At 51.3% G+C, this 20,389-nt stretch overlaps 3 protein-coding genes across 7 annotated transcripts; 2 read left to right on the top strand and 1 right to left on the bottom strand.

Annotated features, from left to right (window-relative positions):
- Positions 1-2,182: 2,182 nt before the first annotated feature.
- On the top strand, positions 2,183-7,555 carry LOC105476380 (dolichyl-phosphate N-acetylglucosaminephosphotransferase 1). Of its 2 annotated transcripts, XM_011732249.2 has the most exons (9): positions 2,193-2,579; positions 2,936-3,056; positions 3,231-3,444; positions 3,653-3,799; positions 5,562-5,646; positions 6,012-6,200; positions 6,511-6,598; positions 6,765-6,920; positions 6,999-7,555. In XM_011732249.2, exons 1-9 carry the CDS (start codon positions 2,419-2,421, stop codon positions 7,062-7,064), a joined length of 1,227 nt encoding a protein of 408 aa, XP_011730551.1. In that variant the 5' UTR covers positions 2,193-2,418; the 3' UTR covers positions 7,065-7,555. The 2 variants fall into 2 exon arrangements, with proteins under 2 accessions (XP_011730550.1, XP_011730551.1); XM_011732248.3 differs by having other exon boundaries at positions 2,183-2,579; positions 6,765-7,555.
- A 149-nt stretch (positions 7,556-7,704) lies between these two features.
- On the top strand, positions 7,705-10,184 carry LOC105476383 (H2A.X variant histone). The gene is made up of 2 exons (XM_011732259.3): positions 7,705-9,609; positions 9,808-10,184. The coding sequence occupies exon 1, from the start codon at positions 8,670-8,672 to the stop codon at positions 9,099-9,101; it is 432 nt and encodes a 143-aa protein (XP_011730561.1). The 5' UTR covers positions 7,705-8,669; the 3' UTR covers positions 9,102-9,609; positions 9,808-10,184.
- Positions 10,185-10,510: 326 nt separating this feature from the next.
- Positions 10,511-18,899, bottom strand: LOC105476382 (hydroxymethylbilane synthase). Of its 4 annotated transcripts, none has more exons than XM_011732255.3 (14): positions 18,624-18,899; positions 15,692-15,745; positions 15,302-15,374; positions 14,878-14,927; positions 14,736-14,791; positions 14,260-14,337; positions 13,970-14,047; positions 13,774-13,849; positions 12,536-12,649; positions 11,898-11,936; positions 11,538-11,657; positions 11,250-11,303; positions 11,040-11,126; positions 10,511-10,949 (listed from the first exon to the last, which is right to left on the bottom strand). In XM_011732255.3, the coding sequence occupies exons 1-14, from the start codon at positions 18,744-18,746 to the stop codon at positions 10,776-10,778; spliced, it is 1,176 nt and encodes a 391-aa protein (XP_011730557.1). In that variant the 5' UTR covers positions 18,747-18,899; the 3' UTR covers positions 10,511-10,775. The 4 variants fall into 4 exon arrangements, with proteins under 4 accessions (XP_011730557.1, XP_011730558.1, XP_011730559.1 ...); XM_011732256.3 differs by having other exon boundaries at positions 18,714-18,899; XM_011732257.2 differs by lacking the exon at positions 18,624-18,899 and adding an exon at positions 15,920-16,748 and having other exon boundaries at positions 15,692-15,825.
- Between the last annotated feature and the right edge of the window lie 1,490 nt (positions 18,900-20,389).

The following is a 20,389-nucleotide window of genomic DNA, read 5'->3' as shown; positions in this document are numbered from 1 at the left end:
TTAGAGCCATTTTCAAGTAGAAAAGCCATTTCACATCTGAGTTTGTTTGTTTGTTTGCTTGTTTTGAGACAGTTTCCCTCTGTTGCCCAGGCTGGGGTGCAGTGGCATGATTTCGGCTCACTGCAACCTCCATATCCTGGGTTGAAGCGATCCTTCTGCCTCAGCCTCCTGAGTAGCTGGGATTACGGGCATGTGCCACCACGCCCGGCTAATTTTTGTATTTTCAGTAGAGATGGGGTTTCACTGTGTTGGTCAGGCTGGTCTTGAACTCCTGACCTCAAGTGAGCCACCCACCTTCGCCTCCCAAAGTGCTGGGATTACAGACATGAGCCATCACGCCCAGCCTCACATTTGATTTTGAGGGAAAGAAGGAACTATCTTCAGCTTAAAAAGAGTCAACGTGACCCTGACTCCGGGAACATGCCAAAGAGGGAAGAGTGGACAAAGTGCTAGGCTATTGGAGTCCTTTCCCTAACTCACTGGTGGTGACTTCCTCTCTGACGAATGGAAATCATTTACCGCCTAAGAGCCTGTGGGGGAATGAAAGGTAATAAAGATGCTGGTGGCCAGGCGCGGTGGCTCAAGCCTGTAATCCCAGCACTTTGGGAGGCCGAGACGGGCGGATCACGAGGTCGGCAGATCGAGATCATCCTGGCTAACACGGTGAAACCCCGTCTCTACTAAAACGCAAAAAAAAACTAGGCGGGCGAGGTGGCGGGCGCCTGTAGTCCCAGCTACTCGGGAGGCTGAGGCAGGAGAACGGCGTAAATCCGGGAGGCGGAGCTTGCAGTGAGCTGAGATCCGGCCACTGCACTCCAGCCTGGGCGACGGAGCGAGATTCCGTCTCAAAAAAAAAAAAAAAAAGATGCTGGTGAACTGGCTGGGCGTGGTGGCTCAGGCCTGTAATCCCAGCATTTTGGGAGGCCGAGGCGGGCAGATCGCCTGAGGTCAAGAGTTCGAGACCAGCCTGACCAAAATGGGGAAACCCCGTCTCTACTAAAAATACAAAATTAGCCAGGCGTGGTGGCGCATGCCTGTAATCCAAGCGACTGCCTGTAATCCCAGCTACTCGGGAGGCTGAGGCAGGAGAATCGCTTGACCCTAGGAAGTGGAGGTTGCAGTAAGCCGAGATCGCACCATTGCACTCCAGCCTGGGCAACAAGAGCGAAACTCCATCTCAAAAACAAAACAAAACAAAACAAAACAAAAACAGCTGGCGAATTGTTGTTTGCAGGGGAACAGGCCAAGCAAAATGCACAGCGACCTGCAGGAGGCCAAGCAAAATGCACAGTGACCTACAGGAAGAAACCTGACTGGGAGTTCCTCAGACTCACAGGAAGTCAGTTGTGGGTCTGATTCCTCTGCCTCCTTAGCTGTTTCCAGAGCCTCAGCCTGGAAATCTCCGTCTCCTCCTTGTGGGCGCTAAGTACAATGGATCCAGGGCCAAGCTGAAGTCCCGAGTTAAATCCAAGACCTGAGGGTACTCCCAATCCCTGAGTGAAGTGCTGCGCTGGGTTGCCGGGCAACTAACTGCTACAGCTGGGGCAGAAGGTGGGTGGGATGCTGAGAAAAAAATACCAGGATCGAGGACAAGAAAAACAGAGTGGGAGGGGCTTTTCAAGGATCTACGCTTCAGAATTTACACCATCCTTCCAAACCGTAGCTGCGTTTCCGGGAACTGAGTTGTGTTTACCTTGGCTTCTGACTATGTTGGCAACAGGTTTCCTGCAAGGAACAGGCGCGGCTCCACACCATCGTCCCTCCTCCCCACCCCCTGCCTTTCAATAGCCATTTTCCTGAAGCCGGAGGCATCCCAGATTAAGGGCAAGGTACGGTCCCTTTAAAATTGACCTACGGAGGCGGACTGAGCTAAAACTGACGTGCAACCGGAATGTGAGCTGTATCAGACACGTGGTACAAGGAGGCATTCATCTTGGAACCGGGCAACTGGCATTTCCGCTCTGGGTAGTACATCTTTAAAATAATGTTAGGGAAGTATCCGTTCTTGGCTGCTTTTCTTTAATTGCGTTTCCAATATTCTCTCGGTGATTCTACTCTCGAACATAGGATGAAATTTAGAATCACACTTCTTTTTCACCTCCACCCCCCCCCCCACCTCTAGTGCCCATATTAAAAATGGCGGCTGCCGCCCTCCGCAGTAATAGTTGTTCAGCGAACAAAATCCGGGCGGAAACAGTAGGTAGGCTGGTTCAGTGGGGCAGAACCTAGGTTGCCTTAGAGAGGTTCTTCGAGGTCCCGAGGGCGGCTCAAGTCAGAGTTGTTGGATTCTGCTCAGATTGGTGTGGGAAGAGCCTGCCTGTGGGGAGCGGCCACTCCATACTGCTGAGGCCTCAGGACTGCTGCTCAGCTTGCCAGTTACCTGAAGAGGCGGCGGAGCCGGGCCCCTGACCGGTCACCATGTGGGCCTTCTCGGAATTGCCCATGCCGCTGCTGGTCAATTTGATCGTCTCGCTGCTGGGATTTGTGGCCACAGTCACCCTCATCCCAGCCTTCCGGGGCCACTTCATTGCTGCGCGCCTCTGTGGTCAGGACCTCAACAAAACCAGCCGACAACAGATGTGAGCAGCGGCACACGGTTCCGGGCAGGGGGCAAGGGCTAAGGAAGGAGTGGCTAGGGCAGGGGCGGGGACCGGGGTGTTTGACCACACGTGAAAACTCAGAACTAACCCAGACAGCCTGGAACTCGGAGAGGTGATGAGCAGAACTTATTCGCATTGGGGAAAGGATGGGTAGGGAACCTTGGGTATATCAGGGACTCTAGCAGTGGTGCTTTCCTCCCTCCGCCCCCCTCACCACTTCCCAAAATAAAAAACCAGGAATGAGAAGACCGCTTTGGGTTATTGTAACACCTGCACTAGTGAGTGACCACGCCCCCTTTCCTCTTTCCCCTCGCCCCCTTGCTGCTGGGCCACAGCCCAGAATCCCAGGGAGTGATCAGCGGTGCTGTTTTCCTTATCATCCTCTTCTGCTTCATCCCTTTCCCCTTCCTGAACTGCTTTGTGAAGGAGCAGTGTAAGGCATTCCCCCACCATGAAGTAAGTGGGTTCGTGGGGGTTGTTGCCTGTGGCTGGGACCTGGGAGGTACCTGAGAGAATTGGTGTTATTTGGGCTTGTGGGGAGGGGCTAAGAAATGATAAGAAAAGACAAGAATTCTTAAAAGGTGAAATGGGAGCAGGCTTGAGTCATGGACCTGCCCTAGCCTCCCCCAGTTTGTGGCCCTGATAGGTGCCCTCCTTGCCATCTGCTGCATGATCTTCCTGGGCTTTGCGGATGACGTACTGAATCTGCGCTGGCGCCATAAGCTGCTGCTACCCACAGCTGCCTCACTACCTCTCCTCATGGTCTATTTCACCAACTTTGGCAACACGACCATTGTGGTGCCGAAGCCCTTCCGCCCGATTCTTGGCCTGCATCTGGACTTGGGTAGGTAGTCCTGCCACTGCTACTCCTATGGCACCTACTTCAGGGCACCCTTCCTGGTGCTTCACATTCTCCTTCAAGTGTTCCTTTTCTGTCTCTGTGTCTTCCCAGATCCTTTCTGGTAGCCCTTCATCCTATCCTCTGTCCTCACCACTTTTCTAAATCCTCCTCCCCTAGGTGGCACTACTTTTCCTACCATCTCTCCCTTCAGGAATCCTGTACTATGTCTACATGGGGCTGCTGGCAGTGTTCTGTACCAATGCCATCAATATCCTAGCAGGAATTAATGGCCTAGAGGCTGGCCAGTCACTAGTAATTTCTGCTTCCATCATTGTCTTCAACCTGGTAGAGTTGGAAGGTAGGTGGGATTGGGGGTGGGGAGAGAGAAGTCTGAATGTTAAAGGTGTGGCCTGATATATGACTTTGGGAAATTCAGGGAAAAAAAGCAATATGCGTAGTAATTATAGAAGATAAGGGAGGCTACTTACTTTGCAAATAATGCAGATTTACTGAAAGTGAGAAAGAAAAATAGCAGCCGTGTCATTTATAGCTGGATTGGCACTAACAGCTAGGCCATGATCTTCTCCCATTGAATATAAACAATTTCACAGAACCTCAACGTTACACAGGGTCATTCTGTGACCATGATGGAGGAAGACCAAAACTAGACCCCTCCCTCTATAATCCTGTTTGAGCACAGATAAAACCACAAAAACACTGAGCAACCCACAAAATGGCCAAGATCCTCTCTCTCGGTTAACGTGAGCCATGAGCGACTGCTGCGGCTTTCCAATAACAACTCAGTTCCTACCACCTTTTATTTTGTTTTTTGAGACAGGGTCTCCCTCTGTCACCCAGGCTGGAGAGCAGTAGCACGATCTTAGCTCACTGCATCCTCTGACTCAAACGATCCTCCTGCCCCAGACTCCCAGGTAGCTGGGGCTACAGGCATGCGCCACCACACCTGGCAAATTTTTGTATTTTTTGTAGAGACAGGGTTTCACCACGTTGCCTAGGCTGGTCTTGAACTCCTGGGCTGAAGTGATTTGTCAGCCTTGGCCTCCCAAAGTGCTGGGATTACACTCTTGAGCCACTGTGGCCAGCCAGTTCCTACCACTTCTTAGATAAACATTAAAATGCTTGATCATAGAATTATTGTTGTTTTCTTTTCTTTTTCTTTTTTTTTTTTTTTGAGACGGAGTTTCACTCTTGCCCAGGCTGGAGTGCAATGGTGCGATCTCGGCTCACTGCAACCTCCACCTCCCAGGTTCAGGCGATTCTCCTGCCTCAGCCTCCCTAGTAGCTGGGATTACAGGCATGTGCCATCACGCCCAGCTAGTTTTGTATTTTTAGTAGAGATGGGATTTCTCCATGTTGGTCAAGCTGGTCTCAAACTCCAGACCTCAGGTGATCCGCCCACCTCGGCCTCCCAAAGTGCTGGGATTACAGGTGTGAGCCACCGCATCCGGCCATGAATTACACCTGCTTTCTAACAGCACCCAATCCAGAGCAAAACTCTTACTTTCTTTTACCCTCTCCCAAAATACCCAAAACTGCAAGCCCCTCCTAACACTCTCTTACTGAGACATTCCGTGGTTCCCAATGGTGTGTGGTTTCTGAAGTCTCCCTTTTTACAACAAGTCATTAAACCTAGCTTCGAACTATAGATGTGTTTCTAGTGGTCTTTGGCTGATGGACATCAACAAATGTTTATTAAAGCTAAGTACTTTTTAAACATGATCGTATTTAAATCTTGTAATGGTTTTATGTGGCACATGTTATAATCAGCCCTGTTTTACAGATGAGTAAACAGATTTAGAGAAGTTAAATGTGTCATGATCAAGATCAAGGTCACAAAGCTAAGAAGTAAAGTTGGTGTCCAAACTGACATCAGAATGGGCTAAACCAAATTTAAGACAGTAACTAGTTTGGAAGACTGCATGAAAGAGGTGGAATATTGGGAATTGCCTTGGGTGACATAAAAGGGGTATTGAGTTCTTGAAAGTGACTTGGGTGAGGTGGGTGATACAGCTGTAAACAGAACTTAAGACAAAAATAGGACCATGGTATGCAGAAGAAGTGAGTATTAATTTTCCCTTCTTTCTTCCTTGCTTCCAAAGGTGATTGTCGGGATGATCATGTCTTTTCCCTCTACTTCATGATACCCTTTTTTTTCACCACTTTGGGATTGCTGTACCACAACTGGTAAGTAGGCCTATGGATAAGGGGAAAAGGGGAAAACTACCCGAACACATGGCAAAGATGGCCTTATCATAACCCACCTTGTGGTGGAGAGGTTAAACCTGTGCATACCTCCATGGAATTTTCTGTGTCTTCAGTTGGTCGTATTCTGAAATTTCTCCCTACCCAACAGTATTTGGGGATGAGTGCGTGGAGGTCCCAGGAATAGATGAATTCAGGGCCTTGGATCCTGCAGAGTTGCTGCACAACTGGAGTCTCCTCTAAGTCAGAACTAGGGTCAGGGCTAGTCCAGTGCCCATAGGGTGTGATGTGAGAGAAAGGATTGGTAATGCCTCTTGCCACTGGCTCGGATCCTCTCCCCCACACAGGTACCCATCACGGGTGTTTGTGGGAGATACCTTCTGTTACTTTGCTGGCATGACCTTTGCCGTGGTGGGCATCTTGGGACACTTCAGCAAGACCATGCTACTATTCTTCATGCCCCAGGTGTTCAACTTCCTCTACTCACTGCCTCAGCTCCTGCATATCATCCCCTGCCCTCGCCACCGCATACCCAGGTAGCCGCTTTGGGGCTTGAAATGGACATCATAGCCTTTTCACTTGGGATATCTAATGCCAGCCTTTACATTGCTGTGCAAAGGGAGTGGGCCCAAAGAAGGGCTATTTCCATGTGAGTAACCCTTTATAACTTCCAAAGCACATTTATTTGCATCATCTGATACTCACAGTGGTTCTGATAACAGCAAGCAGCAGAGCCAGAAATAGATCTCAGGTTGACTCCACATTCAATGCTCTTCCTATTGATTAGCCACAGGGAGGAGGGTTCAAATAGTGGCCCAGTCACATGAAGCTGTCTTCCCCCCGCAGACTCAATATCAAGACAGGCAAACTGGAGATGAGCTATTCCAAGTTCAAGACCAAGAGCCTCTCTTTCTTGGGCACCTTTATTTTAAAGGTAACAGGGTAACAAGGAGGTAAGGCCCTAGGCTGCCATCCTGACCTTGAGGAATGGGGAACCTAGGCCTACATCAGATCCAAGGGGAACTTGGAAGCATTAAATAGATCCACATTCCTAAAGCATAGGTATTAGCTGAGGTTCTCTTCACCTCTGGTCCCTCCAGGTGGCAGAGAGCCTCCGGCTGGTGACAATACACCAAAGTGATACTGAGGATGGTGAATTCACTGAATGTAACAACATGACCCTCATCAACTTGCTACTTAAAATCTTTGGGCCCATACATGAGAGAAACCTCACATTGCTCCTGCTGCTGCTGCAGGTGAGGATGGGGATTGGGTTTATACCTCCTTGTCTCCCTTTCTCCGTGATTCTTACTCCAGTCCATTTCTCCTTGCAGATCCTGGGCAGTGCCTTCACCTTCTCCATTCGATATCAGCTCGTTCGACTCTTCTATGATGTCTGAGTCCCTTGATCATTGTCCTTTACCTCACAGTCTCTAGGATTCCTGACTCAGGCTGACCTCTCTCTGGTCCCAGACTGCCTCCTTGCCCAGGCCTCTCTCACTCTTCATACTCTTCCAGATTTTGTTCTCAGCATTTTCTTTTCCCTGTGATCACTGGCATCCTGGGCGTTTCTTGCCCCCTACTGTCTACTGATTGGATTTTACTTATGACTTTCTGCAACTTGCTACTCTCCCTCTCCATCCTGTCTTTGCAGCCTCACAGGGTGGGATACAGCAGTTTTTTTTTTTTTTTGCAGTTATCCACAGTCACATTTCAGAGTCCTGACTCTCAAGGAACTACTGGTTTTTGGGATAGAACTTGGGCCAGGGCTAGGGACACAGGCTCCACAGTGACCTGTTATTTGATTGTAAACTGAGTGTTCTGATTAGTAAGAAGTAAGCAGGGGGCCACATGCTCTCAATGGAGACAATAAAGTGTTGTCTATTTCTTATTGTTCCTGTAGGTATATTTCCTATATGGGCATTTTTGGGTGGATTGGGAGGGTAGGTGGGGGTACTTCCTCCAACAGGATGCCTATCTCTCTGCCCCACCAGACCCCGTCTAACAAGAAGTGAACAGAACTGAGACCAAACAGAACATATTGAATAAACATTTAAATCCTGATACTTCAGGTGGCATGGAGGGCCACAAAATTGAAGTTATCCTGTTTCCTGGCATGGGGTCAAACTTTCAAAGACACCAGGTACAGTGGCTCATGCCTGTAATCCCAGCACTTTAGGAGGCCGAGGCAGGAGGATTGCCTGAGCTCAGGAATTCAAGACAGCCTGGGCAACAAAACGAGACTCCGTCTCTACAAAAATAAATAATTAGCCCACTGTAGTGGAGCATTTGTAGTACCATCTACTCGGGAGGTTGAGCAGGAAGGATCCCTTGAGCCCAGGAGTCCGAGGCTTGCAGTGAGCTGAGATCACACCACTGCACTCCAGCCTGGGTGACAGCAAGCAAGACCTGGTCTATTAAAAACAAGAAAGAAAAGAAAGAAAGAAAGAAAAAGAAAACTTTAAGGGGTCTAATTTCTTCCCTTTTCCATTCTCCCTTTGTCAGGTAGGAGAAGGGAGTGTGGAGTGACCGGACCTGGAAAGGGTAGCTATAGTATTGACCCCTTTCCTTTAAACATCCTACACCAGCACAGATTTCCCAGACGCTCTCTAGGTGGCCTCAGACTCCACCCCTTTTGTCTTCCGGTTCTGCCTTCCGACTGTAGTGTTTAAATCTCGCGCGCTTTACAAGGATTGGCTACATCAGCGGGTGTTTGGCCGTCTGCGTGCTACCCCGCCTCCTCGCCTTTTCTCCCCGGGCAAAAGGTTTTCAAATTCGACCAATCAGCGGGCGCGCTCCCTCAGCCGAGGCGCGACACCCAAGGGTTAACCGCAACCAACCGGAGGCGGGTATTGGAGAAAAGAGCCAATCAGGAGGGCGCAGAGGTGTGTCCTGGGGGCTTATAAAGGCGGCCTCACGGCGCGCGCGCGACAGCAGTTACACTGCGGCGGGCTTCTGTTGGGGTGTCTCTGAACCGTTGTACTTCACCGGTCTACCTCGCTAGCATGTCGGGCCGCGGCAAGACTGGCGGCAAGGCCCGCGCCAAGGCCAAGTCGCGCTCGTCGCGCGCCGGCCTCCAGTTCCCAGTGGGCCGTGTACACCGGCTGCTGCGGAAGGGCCACTACGCCGAGCGCGTTGGCGCCGGCGCGCCCGTGTACCTGGCGGCAGTGCTGGAGTACCTCACCGCTGAGATCCTGGAGCTGGCGGGCAATGCGGCCCGCGACAACAAGAAGACGCGAATCATCCCCCGCCACCTGCAGCTGGCCATCCGCAACGACGAGGAGCTCAACAAGCTGCTGGGCGGCGTGACGATCGCCCAGGGAGGCGTCCTGCCCAACATCCAGGCCGTGCTGTTGCCCAAGAAGACCAGCGCCACCGTGGGGCCGAAGGCGCCCTCGGGCGGCAAGAAGGCCACCCAGGCCTCCCAGGAGTACTAAGAGGGCCCGCGCCGCGGCCGGCCGCCAGGCCTCCCCATGCCACCACAAAGGCCCTTTTAAGGGCCACCACCGCCCTCATGGAAAGAGCTGAGCCACTTCAGACTGCGGGGCAAGCGGGCCGCGGCTCCCGGCTCCTTTCCCCTCCCATCGCCCGCCTTTGCCGCCCGGCCTCGAGTCCCCGCCCGCCCCCCTCCTGGCCTGCACCGCCTGCCGCGTCGGCCTCGGGCCCTGCCCCATCCGCCGGCCGCCCTCCGGTAGGGCTCGGGCCCTCTGGACGCGGCTTGGGCACTCTTCGGGGACCACCGTGGCGCGGAGGACCCGAGCCTGCCGGGGGAAGGCCGGCGGCGCCGCACCTGCCCGCCTCGGCGCTCGTGACTCAGCCAGCTGCCCCATCCTGAGTCGCTGAGGGGCTGCGGGGAGGCCGCAGCACCTTCTGGAAGACTTGGCCTTCCGCTCTGACGCAGGGCCGAGGTGGGCAGTCCAGGCCGAGAGGCCGGCGGCCCTGAAGGTGAGTGAGGCCCTCGGCAGCTGCAGCCAGGGTGTCCGGTACTCCCCCGGCGTGGTGCTTAGCCCAGGACTTTCAGACGTGGCCGCTGGCCTGGAGGCTTTGGTGGGAGAGACACGATCGCTGGTTTCGGTCTGGCGCCCCCTCTGCGGCCGGGACCCAGGCCTTTCACATCAGATCTCCCTCCATCTTCATTCATAGGTCTGCGCTGGGGCCGGGACGAAGCACTTGGTAACAGGCACATCTTCCTCCCGAGTGACTGCCTCCTACGAGGACATTTAGGGGAGGGCAGAGGCCTGCAGTTTGGCTTCACGGCTGGCTATGTGGACAGCAAGAGTCGTTTTCGCGGAAGCCGACTGGCAGCCAAGCCTGTCGGGCCTCCCCATTTCCCTTCCAGCAAACTCAACTCGGCAATCCAAGCACCTAGATACCAGCACAAGTCGGTTAATCCCTGTCTGGACTGAGCCTCCGTTGGCTTCCGAACTGGAATTTTGCAGCTAACCCTTCCAAGACTAGAACCTTAGGCATTGGGGAGTTTTAGATGAACTAATTTTATTAAAGGATTGTTTTTCTAAAAATGGAGCATTTGTTTTCATTTTGCAAGAGAGTTGGATTAGTGACTTTCTATACTTTCCTGATAGTGGGGGTGGGAGGGGCATGCAATATAAATAGGCTCTACTGTTAACCGAAGAAGGAGCAAACCATAGGAATTTAAGATTATGGCTCTGTTTCTTGGTGTTCCTGCGAGACAATTTATTCTGTGTGAAATGAAAACTATTGAGGCAGAAGCAGAAAGGATGTACCAGGAGAACTTTGGGCAAAAGGCCCAGCCTCCCAGGTAAGGATGAAAGGGCTTTGTGTTTGTTCATATCTTCCCGCCAACCCCCCCCAACACACACAAAAACACCTTCAGAGCTGGTTTATTAGTAGAGTTGGTTACATTCAAAGGCTGTGGCTTGGACTTCTCTAAAGAGATGAAGCCCCCACATACTGAGGAGGCAAGGCAGTCATCAAGGCCCCAAACTGAGGCAAATCCCCGGAAGGCTTGAACCCTGCAGTTCAGTCTTCTGAGGTAATCACTCCCCAGACAGCAGTGAGAATGGGGCACTGAGGGCCGGGATGTAGGCACTGGACAGCAGCAACCGAGGCATCTGTGCCCCACAGACCAGTTAATGGGCATCGTTAAGCTGCCGTGCAACATCCAGGATGTTTTTGGCTCCTTTGCTCAGCAACAAGTTGGCCAGGCTGATGCCCAAGTTCTGGGCAGCCAACTGGGGCCCTCGTGGAATGTTACGAGCAGTGATGCCTACCAGCTGTGGGTCATCCTCAGGGCCATCTTCATGCTGTATGCGGGAAGGAGGTGGGAATTGGTGAGAACAAATGAGATTATATGCACTCTTGTTTATTACCCCCTCACCCTCCAGCTTTGGTACCTGGGCAGGGACATGGATGGTAGCCTGCATGGTGTCTTGTATGCTATCTGAGCCATCTAGACTCCAGACTCCTCCAGTCAAGTACAGCTGGGGAAGAAAACAGTTGCCTCAGCACAGTCTGAGAGCGTACTGCTTAGAAACCTGGGATGCACAGGAAGAAATGCCACATTCCTCCCTTCCCTGGCTTGCCACCTATTTCCCCCCACTTACTTGCCCATCCTTCATAGCTGTATGCACGGCTACTGGCACACTGCAGCCTCCTTCCTGGAATGAGAAGTTCTTGTGAGCTCCAAGGGCTCTTAACACCATCCTGTGACCACAGACCTGAGGACATCACTGAAAAGATAACTGTGGGCTCAGACCTGGTCCTCTCCATACACAACATTCAACAAGAATGAGTTAGCACTATATACAGAGCATTCATGTGAGAAATCGTCCCCACCACCTTTCCCAGCTCTCCAAGTCCCCAGCCCTCCACAGGTGGAGCACAGGCCCTACCAGGTGCCTCAGGAAGGCCCTTTCAGCGATGCAGCGAAGCAGAGTCTCGGGATCGTGCAGCACACCCACCAGATCCAAGATGTCCTGGTCCTTGGCTCGGACTTCCACGCCCAAGGCCCCCTGATGGAAAAACAGCCTAGGACATCAGGCCTGCTCTTTCCCCAACCAATGGCGCAAAGCATAGGACCATCTCTATCTACTTGCTCCCCAGGGCCTTTTGGACCAGTAGCATCCCAAGGCCTGCCCCTCCCTGAGAATGCTATTCTGGGGTAGCAGATGCAGAAGGTTGTGAGACCAGCTTCTTGGTTGAGAACAAAGGGAAGGGATATGTCACCATGTGGCTTCCCTGGTCAAGTATACCTGGCCCACAGCATACATGCATTCCTCAGGGTGCAGGATCTGTGGAGGCAGAACAGGTAGTCAAAAGGGTGGACACAGGGATGTCTAAAAACACTTGGCAGTGAGATGATTCCTATCATCGAGAAAGCCTGGGTAGGCCTAAGTGCAGGTCTGGCCTCTTTTTTTTTTTTTCGGTAAATTTTCTCCATGAAGGCCTAGAGTCTAGCCTCTGATTCACAATCTTCCCAGCCTGTGGTGTTAGAGGTGGGGTGGTCAAGAAGTGAAGACAGATGGTCCTTGACTTACAATGGGGTTACATCCTGATAAACCCATTGCTAAGTTGAAAACACAAGCTGAAAATGCATTTAATATACCTAGCCTACTTTACATGTGCTCAGAACACTTAACATTAACCTATTATAGTTGGACAAAATTATCTAACACCAAGCCTATTTTATAATAAAGTGCTAAATATCTCATGTAATGAATACTATACTGAAAGTAAAAAACAGAATGGCTGTATGGCTACTAAGTACAGTTTCTACTGAACGTATATCACTTTCACACAATCATAAAGTCTAAAAATCCTAAATTGGGGATGACTATAAGGCAGAAAGGAGATGCAGATGAACTGGGGATAGGATAGGGGCAGCCCCTACCTGCCCCACCCGGTTGTGCCAGCCCATGCGCTGCAGGCCAGCTGTTGCCAGGATGATGGCACTGAACTCCTGCTGCTCGTCCAGCTTCCGAAGCCGGGTGTTGAGGTTTCCCCGCTGTGGAGAGTTGCTAAGGACCAGTGTCGGGCAATCTGGGGCCTCATGAGATTCCCTCTGCCTGAGTCTGTCTTTCCTTCTCTAGCTGGCTGACTTTCACTCATCTTCCAGCTCTCAGCTTAATGGTAACAGCTAACACTTACATCATACTTACTACATGCCAGACACTGCTGTAAAAGTACTTTCCATATGTCAGATCATTTCATCTTCACAACAACCCTGTGAGGAAGGTAGTATTATTATCCCCACTTTACAGATAAGGAAAATGACATAGGGAGGCTAAATGACTTGCCAAGGTTACAAGACCTCTAACAAACCTTCCCTGAACCCCCAGAATTCTGTGTTTAGATGTTCCAACTGGAAGTTTCCAGAAAATTCCCAACTTCACTTATTGGAGCACTTCGCACATACTATTTTTAAATTTAGTTTTATGAAATGTACTACATATTCATTGTAAAAGTCAAAACAATATAGTAGCATATAAAAATGGAAGTACTGGCCAGGCATGGTGGCTCAAGCCTGTAATCCCAGCCCTTTGGGAGGCCAAGGCCGGTGGATCACCTGAGGTCAGGAGTTTGAGACCAGCCTGACCAACATGGTGAAACCCCATCTCTACTAAAAATACAAAAATTAGCCAGGTGTGGTGGCAGGCACCTGTAATCCCCACTACTTGGGAGGCTGAGGTAGAAGGATTGCTTGAACTCAGGAGGCAGAGGTTGCAGTGAGCCTAGATTGCGCCACTGCACTCCAGCCTGGGCAACAGAGTGAGACCCTGTCTCAAAAAATAAAAATAAAAAATAAGGAAGTACTCCCTATCCCTCCAGAAGTAGTCACTGTTCAGTATAACTGCATTATCCCTAAGTAAAAAGTAAACTCTACATATGCAGGGGAATGTTTATCTTGCTCACCACTATCCCCAATGCCTTGCACTCCAAACACTTGTCTGGGACTAAGAAAACACTAGACTATAAATGAGTGGACGGATGAGTGGATGGAAGGACAGACAGGCCACTAACCCCACGGGCTGCTTGCTGGAAGCCCCTTCCACTCTCAGGACTCCCAGAGCCCTCTAGACCTTGCCTTTTTCCTTGGCTGCTGCCCCTGTCACTCTTTTAAAAGGATACAATACTCCTGAACTCCAGATGTGAGAACTTTCTCTGCAGCTGGGCCGCTCTCCGCAGGGAGCTGGTTCCCACCACACTGCCCAGAGAGGTTACAATGAGATTTTAACTCTAGGCGGTCACTGTTCCTTTCCCCCTCCTCCCATCCCTGCATCTTCTGGGCACATCCCACCAAGCTGCCTATCCAGGCCCCACTTACCTCTTCTCTGGCAAGGTTTCTAGGGTCTTCCCAACAAATTTTGGGTGAAAGACAACAGCATCATGGGGGTTTTCCCGCCTGGAGGAGGAGGGAAGGGCATAGAATGAAGGAAGAAATTTAAGTTCAGATCACCACCAACTCACTGGTATTTCCTGAGTTTTCTGCCACCAGTCAACACTCCTCAGGGCAGAGGAGATAACCCTGGAGCAGAGGGTCAGATCCCAAAGGGAAAGGTAAAGTTTCACCTGATGCCTACCCCTGCCCAAGCCCCTTACTTGCAAAACTCTTACTTGCAGATGGCTCCGATGGTGAAGCCAGGAGGAAGCACTGTGGGCAGGTCCTTCAAGGAGTGAACAACCAGGTCCACTCTACAGAGATGGGAGATGGGGGTGAAGAGAAAGGGAATGAGCAGCCAGCCTTCACCCCTTCTCCACCCACCCCTGCCTCCACTTCAGTGGTGGAGCCTAGGGCAGTTCAGGAAGCACGCCTTCCCAAAATCTCAGGAGCATGAAACCTGCCCTCCTCTCACTCTCCCTCCTACCCTCCCTCCCCCAGCCATTCTTGCAGTCCAGGCAGCCAGCTGGCTCAGAACCAGACTCTCTCCTTTTCTGAAGCCTGAAAAAACCCACCTATGCGCCGCCTTCAGCCTCTCTGAGGGTTTAAGCCCAGCAGCCTATCTGACACCCGGGGTCCCAGCAAGAGACCTAGCACACTAGGTTCCCAGGAAGAGACTGGGGGGGCACCACACTCTCCTATCTTTACTTACTCATTCTTCTCCAGGGCATGTTCAAGCTCCTTGGTAAACAGGCTCTTCTCTCCAATCTGCCGGACAAGAAAGAGCCTGAGTGAATCCCTTCAGGGAAGGAAAGAAGAGTGGGGACAAGAACTGGGGAGGGAGATGTTGTTACCTTAGAGAGTGCAGTATCAAGAATCTTGTCCCCTGTGGTGGACATAGCAACTGAGGAGAGAGTCAATCAATCAGGCGCTCATTATTGATCAGCATTTACTGAGCCCAGCACTGTGCTACGATTCATGATGAGGACAGAGGCACATAATCCCTGGTCCCTGCCCTCTGAGTACATACGATCGAGCAGGAAGACCAGAAACACTCCTAAAAAGACCCAAAGCTCAAGATGTTAAATGCCAGGCTAACCCAGGTAGTCAGAGCTGGAGGTATTCAGAGGAAAGCACCTTCGGAACTGGGAGCAGCCCAGAGGGATTCTTGGGGCAGCGAGACAGGCTTTAGCTAAAGGCAAAGCCAGAAATGCTGTGTTCTCCCCTCTCGGGGTACCAGGCTTCCCATTAGCTTCCACTCCTTTCCAGAAAACTCACTGATTTCAAACTGCAGGCCAGGGTACAAGGCTTTCAGTGTTGCCACCACACTGTCCGTCTGTATGCGAGCAAGCTGCGGGTAGAGATTTGGATTAGTCCTGCCCTTCCCAGCCACTGCTCAGACTCTCATAGGTTAGGCAGATCCTGAAGGGACTGGAATTTCCATCTGAGAATGAGAAGGGGCTTGGGAGCCCTCTGTACTCCAACAATTTTCCCAGCCTAGGGACGATCTTGCCATAGAATGTAATCTGCCATTCCCCAGGGAACTTAACGCCCTGCCACCCCATCTCCTCCATACTAGGAATTAACCTTCTGAGTCCCCCAATTTGTGGTACTGTGAACATCACAACTGTTCTGACAAACCTCTTCCACCCAGGCTCCTGCACCCACCTGGCTCTTGCGGGTACCCACGCGAATCACTCTCATCTTTGGGCTGTTTTCTTCCTGCAGAAAAAGTCCCCAGGTCACAGTCCCCTCTGTTCCTTGTGTTCCTCAACACCTTGTCCAAGAACCAGAATCACTGGCTTGGAAGAAAGGAACTTCAGAACCTGGCCTGTGGCTAGCTGGGGCTCAGAGTGGGGAAATACTTGGGCTGGTCCCTTTCACCTTCCTCAGTACCTTCTGCCCTCCTCAGGGATCCAGAGAAGCAGAGACTAGAGGGAGGCAACAGTAGGACCTGCTGTTGCTGCCACTGCAGTAACCAGGACACTGAGCCCTGAAGCCCACCTTGGCCAAGGAAGTTGTCAGTAGGAGTGCTGTGCACAGCCAGGTGGATAAAGAGATAAGGCCCATCAGCCTGGCCACAGGAAGGGTGGGGCCTGCAGCTGGCAGGGGCGGGGCAGCCAGGACCACACTGGGGAACCTGTGCTGAGTCACTGGAGGATAGATTCCTTATCTACAACAGACGAGGCACTTGAGAAAATTTCAGTGCCATCCAGATGCCACATGGAGTAGACTAGAGTCTAAGAGCAGCAAGCTGCCACCTTCTCCAGCAAGAGGCCCAGATGTCTGGCTGCAAAAGAACTCAAGAGGATGAAGATGCCACAGTGGGGAAAGCTGACAGTATTAACAGTCACTTAATCTGGCTGGACTGCATGCATTAAGGACTAAGGTCAACAGATCTGATGTACAGTCCTGCTCAGCCTCTTGGCTGGGTGACCTTGGGTACATTGTCCCATCAGGATCTGTTTGTTCATCTATAAAATGAAGAGGTTGGACTCAGGTTTCTTCTGCCTCAGATGTTCCATAAGACTAGGAGGCTGCGCTGCCTAAAGTTCATTCACCTAGAGTGTTGTCTCCAGTTTCGCCAACAAGGAAATATTGGGAGGGCAGAGCCCAAGTCAAGAACTCAAGAGGACACGCCTCTTCCTCCTGCCAGAGTACCTTGGACAAAAGTATTCACTGCCAAGCAGGTAGAACTGAATTCTTCAGTCTAAGACAGACGTCCCATTTCTCTTTTTTTTTTTTTTTTTTTTGAGATGGAGTCTTACTCTTTTGCCCAGGCTGGAGTGCAGTGGCATGATCTAGGCTCACTGCAACCTCTACCCCCCGGGTTCAAGCTAAAGGCATGTACCACCATGCCCAGCTAATTCTTGCATTTTTAGTAGGGATGGGGTTTCACTATGTTGGCCAGGCTGGTCTCGAACTCCTGACCTTGTGATCCTCCTGCCCCAGCCTCCCAAAGCGCTGGGATTACAGGCCTGAGCCACCACATCCGGCCTGATCCCATTTCTTTCTACATCAGACAGTAGCCACTGTAGATACTGAAACTGTCAACAGTCGACATTCCCTGATATGGGATGTTCATCCTATGGAGTTCCTTTTTTTTTTTTTTTTTCTTTCAGACAGAGTCTCCCTCTGTCGCCTAGGCTGGAGTGCAGTGGCACATTCTCAGCTCACTGCAACCTCCACCTCCCGGGTTCAAGCGATTCTCCTGTCTCAGCCTCCCAAGTAGCTGGGATTACAGGTGCATGCTGCCACACCAGCTAATTTTTTGTATTTTTAGTAGAAACGGGGTTTCAACATGTTCCCTAGGCTAGTCTCGAACTTCTGAGCTCAGGAAATCCACCTGCCTTGGCCTCCCAAAGTGCTAGGATTACAGGCATGAGCCACTGTGCCCGGCCTAATTTTTATATTTTTAGTAGAGACGGGGTTTCACCATGTTGGCCAGGGTGCTATGGAGTTCTTTTGCACCCAAACATCTGGGGTCTCTATTGTGGGAGCAGGTGACAGTTTGCTGCCCTCAGACTCTGGTCTACTCCGTGTGATCACGCCAGTAAATTAACCCTGGGAGACCCTTTGCAAATTAGGCTAGGCTTGAAATACTAAACGTGGCCACCAAAATTCTGGGCCACAGGGAGCCCACAGAAAGGACTCTAAGGTCCCAGAACTACTAGGTTCAAACAATTCCTTAAGTTCCTTGAATGTGCACAGCATATTCAAGTCAAACCGTTTCATTAAAAAATAAAACATTGAGCACTTCTATGTTGAAGCTATTGCTTCTGCATATTGTTGTCCTCTCAACAATCCTATCAGGTAGACAAGACAGGCACCTTTGGGACCATGTTACAGAAGCAACGGGTGGCACCAAGGCATGAGGTGACTTGCCCAGGGTCACAGAGATAATAACCGAGAAAGAGTTGGGGCTACAATTCAGATCTTCCTACTCCTAGTCCAGGGCTCCGGAATGACTGCAGGAGCAAAGATCCCAGCCCTCACCAACTGGCTGGACAGGGGGAGATTAGCAGCTCCCCATCTCTTTCTTATCTCAGCCTGACAGTGGCCTCCACCAACTCTGCAGTTTGTGCACAAGCCCAGGGCTCAGCAAGCAGGCTTGTAATGGGAAGGCCCACAGCGGCCTCCCACCCACGGCAGTAATTCAGTAGGTGTGTCTCAGCTGAGGACTTGGAGAGTTGGTTGTGGCTGGGAGACCACTGTAATACAAAAATAAGGCGCACTTCTAAGACGTTTGTGTGCAGTTCGGAGGCTTGGCTTATGCTCTCTCCTCTGAATCAAAATTGGAACGTGTCTTCCCAAAGGGGCCGCATCTGCATCCGCCTCGGCCCAGCCTCGAATGAAAGGACCACGTCTGTGTAGACGAACGTTCGCGGTCTGGGTCACTAAATCTAGAGCCGTGCATCCCAGGCCTGATGGGAATCCCACCCAGATGCCCGCAGGGACCGGGGTTCTGTTCCAGACAATCCTTCCACTCTTAACCCAGCACCACCTCTCTCTTGATTTCCCCATTCCTTCCGGAGGGCAACAGAACTACTGGCCCTTTAAAAACTATTCGGACCAAAAAAAAAAAAAAAGCCGTTCTGACCAATAGCGACTGAGGATGGCAACCTGGGGCCAATTGCTGCACGGCTCGTCCAGAAGCCCAAAGTGTGCTGGTCACCGGCTCAGCACTCACCGCCGTTGCAGCCGCATTGCCGTTACCAGACATGGCTCCGCTTAGGAAGTAGGCTGTGTTTGGGTGCCGCTAAGGTCCCCCAGCCCCGGGAAGCCGGGGGCTCCGGCCGGCGAGTACCGGGGACACGTGGGGCCCGAGCTTGTCCTACAGTCTGACTCCTGGTCTCCGCAAGGCTCACGTCACTTCCGGCGCCCTCCCTCGAAGGGGAGGTCCCTCCCTCTGGGCGGGAATTGGAACATTGCGACAGAGTGGAGCTCCTCATTCGACCTCTCCATTCCCCAGCTGTGGCATGAGCAAGTAGTGCAGCTTCTATGGCACTTCCTTTGCTCTGTTCAAACTTAGCTTTGCTACATCCCTGAAGTAGGCAGCATTTTTCTTTTTGATACAGGGTCTCACTGTGTCCCCAGACTAGAGTGCAGTGGATGACCACGGGTCACTGCAGCTTTGACCTCCCGGCTTCGGCGATCCCCCCACCTCAGCCTCCCAAGTAGCTGGGACTACAGGTGCACAGCACCACGTCCGGCTAATTTCTAGATTTTTTGTAGAGACAGCAGGGAGGTGGTCTCACTGTGTTGCCCAGGCTGGTCTCAAACTCCTGGACTCAAGCAATTATCTCACCTTGGCCTCCTAAAACGCTGGGATTACAGGCGTGAGCCACTGGCCCAGCCAGCATTTCAATTCTTAAGATGAAGAAACTGGTTCAGAGAGATTAAAGGTTATGCCTAACGACAAGTAACTGAAGTGGGAGCACAAACGCTACATACTTGTAGTGAGAAAAGAGCTTATTAGGAAAAGTGCTTTCCCATGAACATAATGAACAATCATGATTAATAATCACCCAGCTGGGTGCAGTGGCTCACACCTATATTCCCAGCACTTTAGGAAGCCAAGGCAGGAAGACTGCTTGAGCCCAGGAGTTTGAGACCACCCTGGGCAACATGGTGAAAACCTCATCTCTACAAAAAATACGAAAATAGCCAGTGTGCGGCCCGGCGCGGTGGCTCAAGCCTGTAATCCCAGCACTTTGGGAGGCCGAGACGGGCGGATCACGAGGTCAGGAGATCGAGACTATCCTGTCTATAGATCGAGACTATACAGTGAAACCCCGTCTCTACTAAAAAATACAAAAAAAAAAAAAAACTAGCCAGGCAAGGTGGCGGGCGCCTGTAGTCCCAGCTACTCGGGAGGCTGAGGCAGGAGAATGGCGTAAACCTGGGAGGCGGAGCTTGCAGTGAGCCGAGATCCGGCCACTAAAAAAAAAAAAAAAAAAAAAAAAAAAAAAAAGAAAATATCCAGTGTGGTGGCACACGCCTGTAGTCCCAGCTACTCAAGAGGCTGAGGTGTGAGGATCGCTTGAGCCCAGGAAGTCGAGGCAGCTGTGAGCTATGGTGGTGCCACTGCACTGTCGCCTGGATGGCAGAGTGAGACCCCCCTTTTTTATGTTTTTTTTTATTTTTTTTTTGAGATGGAGTTTCACTCTTGTTGCCCAGGGTGGAGTGCAATGGTGTAATCTCGGCTCACCGCAACGTCCGCCTCCTGGGTTCAAGCAATTCTCCTGCCTCAGCCTCCTGAGTAGCTAGGATTACAGGCACCCGCCACCACAGTCAGCTAGTTTTTGTGTTTTTAGTAGAGATGGGGTTTTACCATGTTGGTCAGGCTGGTCTCGAACTCCTGAC

The sequence above is a fragment of the Macaca nemestrina genome, chromosome 12 (genome assembly GCF_043159975.1).
Source record: "Macaca nemestrina isolate mMacNem1 chromosome 12, mMacNem.hap1, whole genome shotgun sequence".
Taxonomy (NCBI): domain Eukaryota; kingdom Metazoa; phylum Chordata; class Mammalia; order Primates; family Cercopithecidae; genus Macaca; species Macaca nemestrina.
The sequence above is the reverse complement of the archived record's forward strand: the minus strand, read 5'-3'. Positions and strand labels throughout refer to the sequence as shown.

Coding starts and splice junctions, on each gene's coding strand:
- LOC105476383 (XM_011732259.3), top strand. CDS start 8,670: ATGTCGGGCCGCGGCAAGACTGGCGGCAAGGCCCGCGCCAAGGCCAAG.
- LOC105476380 (XM_011732248.3), top strand. CDS start 2,419: ATGTGGGCCTTCTCGGAATTGCCCATGCCGCTGCTGGTCAATTTGATC. Junction 2,580..2,935: donor AAAACCAGCCGACAACAGAT/GTGAGCAGCGGC, acceptor GCTGGGCCACAG/CCCAGAATCCCAGGGAGTGA. Junction 6,201..6,510: donor CCTCGCCACCGCATACCCAG/GTAGCCGCTTTG, acceptor TTCCCCCCGCAG/ACTCAATATCAAGACAGGCA.
- LOC105476382 (XM_011732255.3), bottom strand. CDS start 18,746: ATGTCTGGTAACGGCAATGCGGCTGCAACGGCGGTGAGTGCTGAGCCG. Junction 14,338..14,735: donor CATGCCCTGGAGAAGAATGA/GTAAGTAAAGAT, acceptor CCATCTCTGTAG/AGTGGACCTGGTTGTTCACT. Junction 14,048..14,259: donor ACCATCGGAGCCATCTGCAA/GTAAGAGTTTTG, acceptor CTCCTCCTCCAG/GCGGGAAAACCCCCATGATG.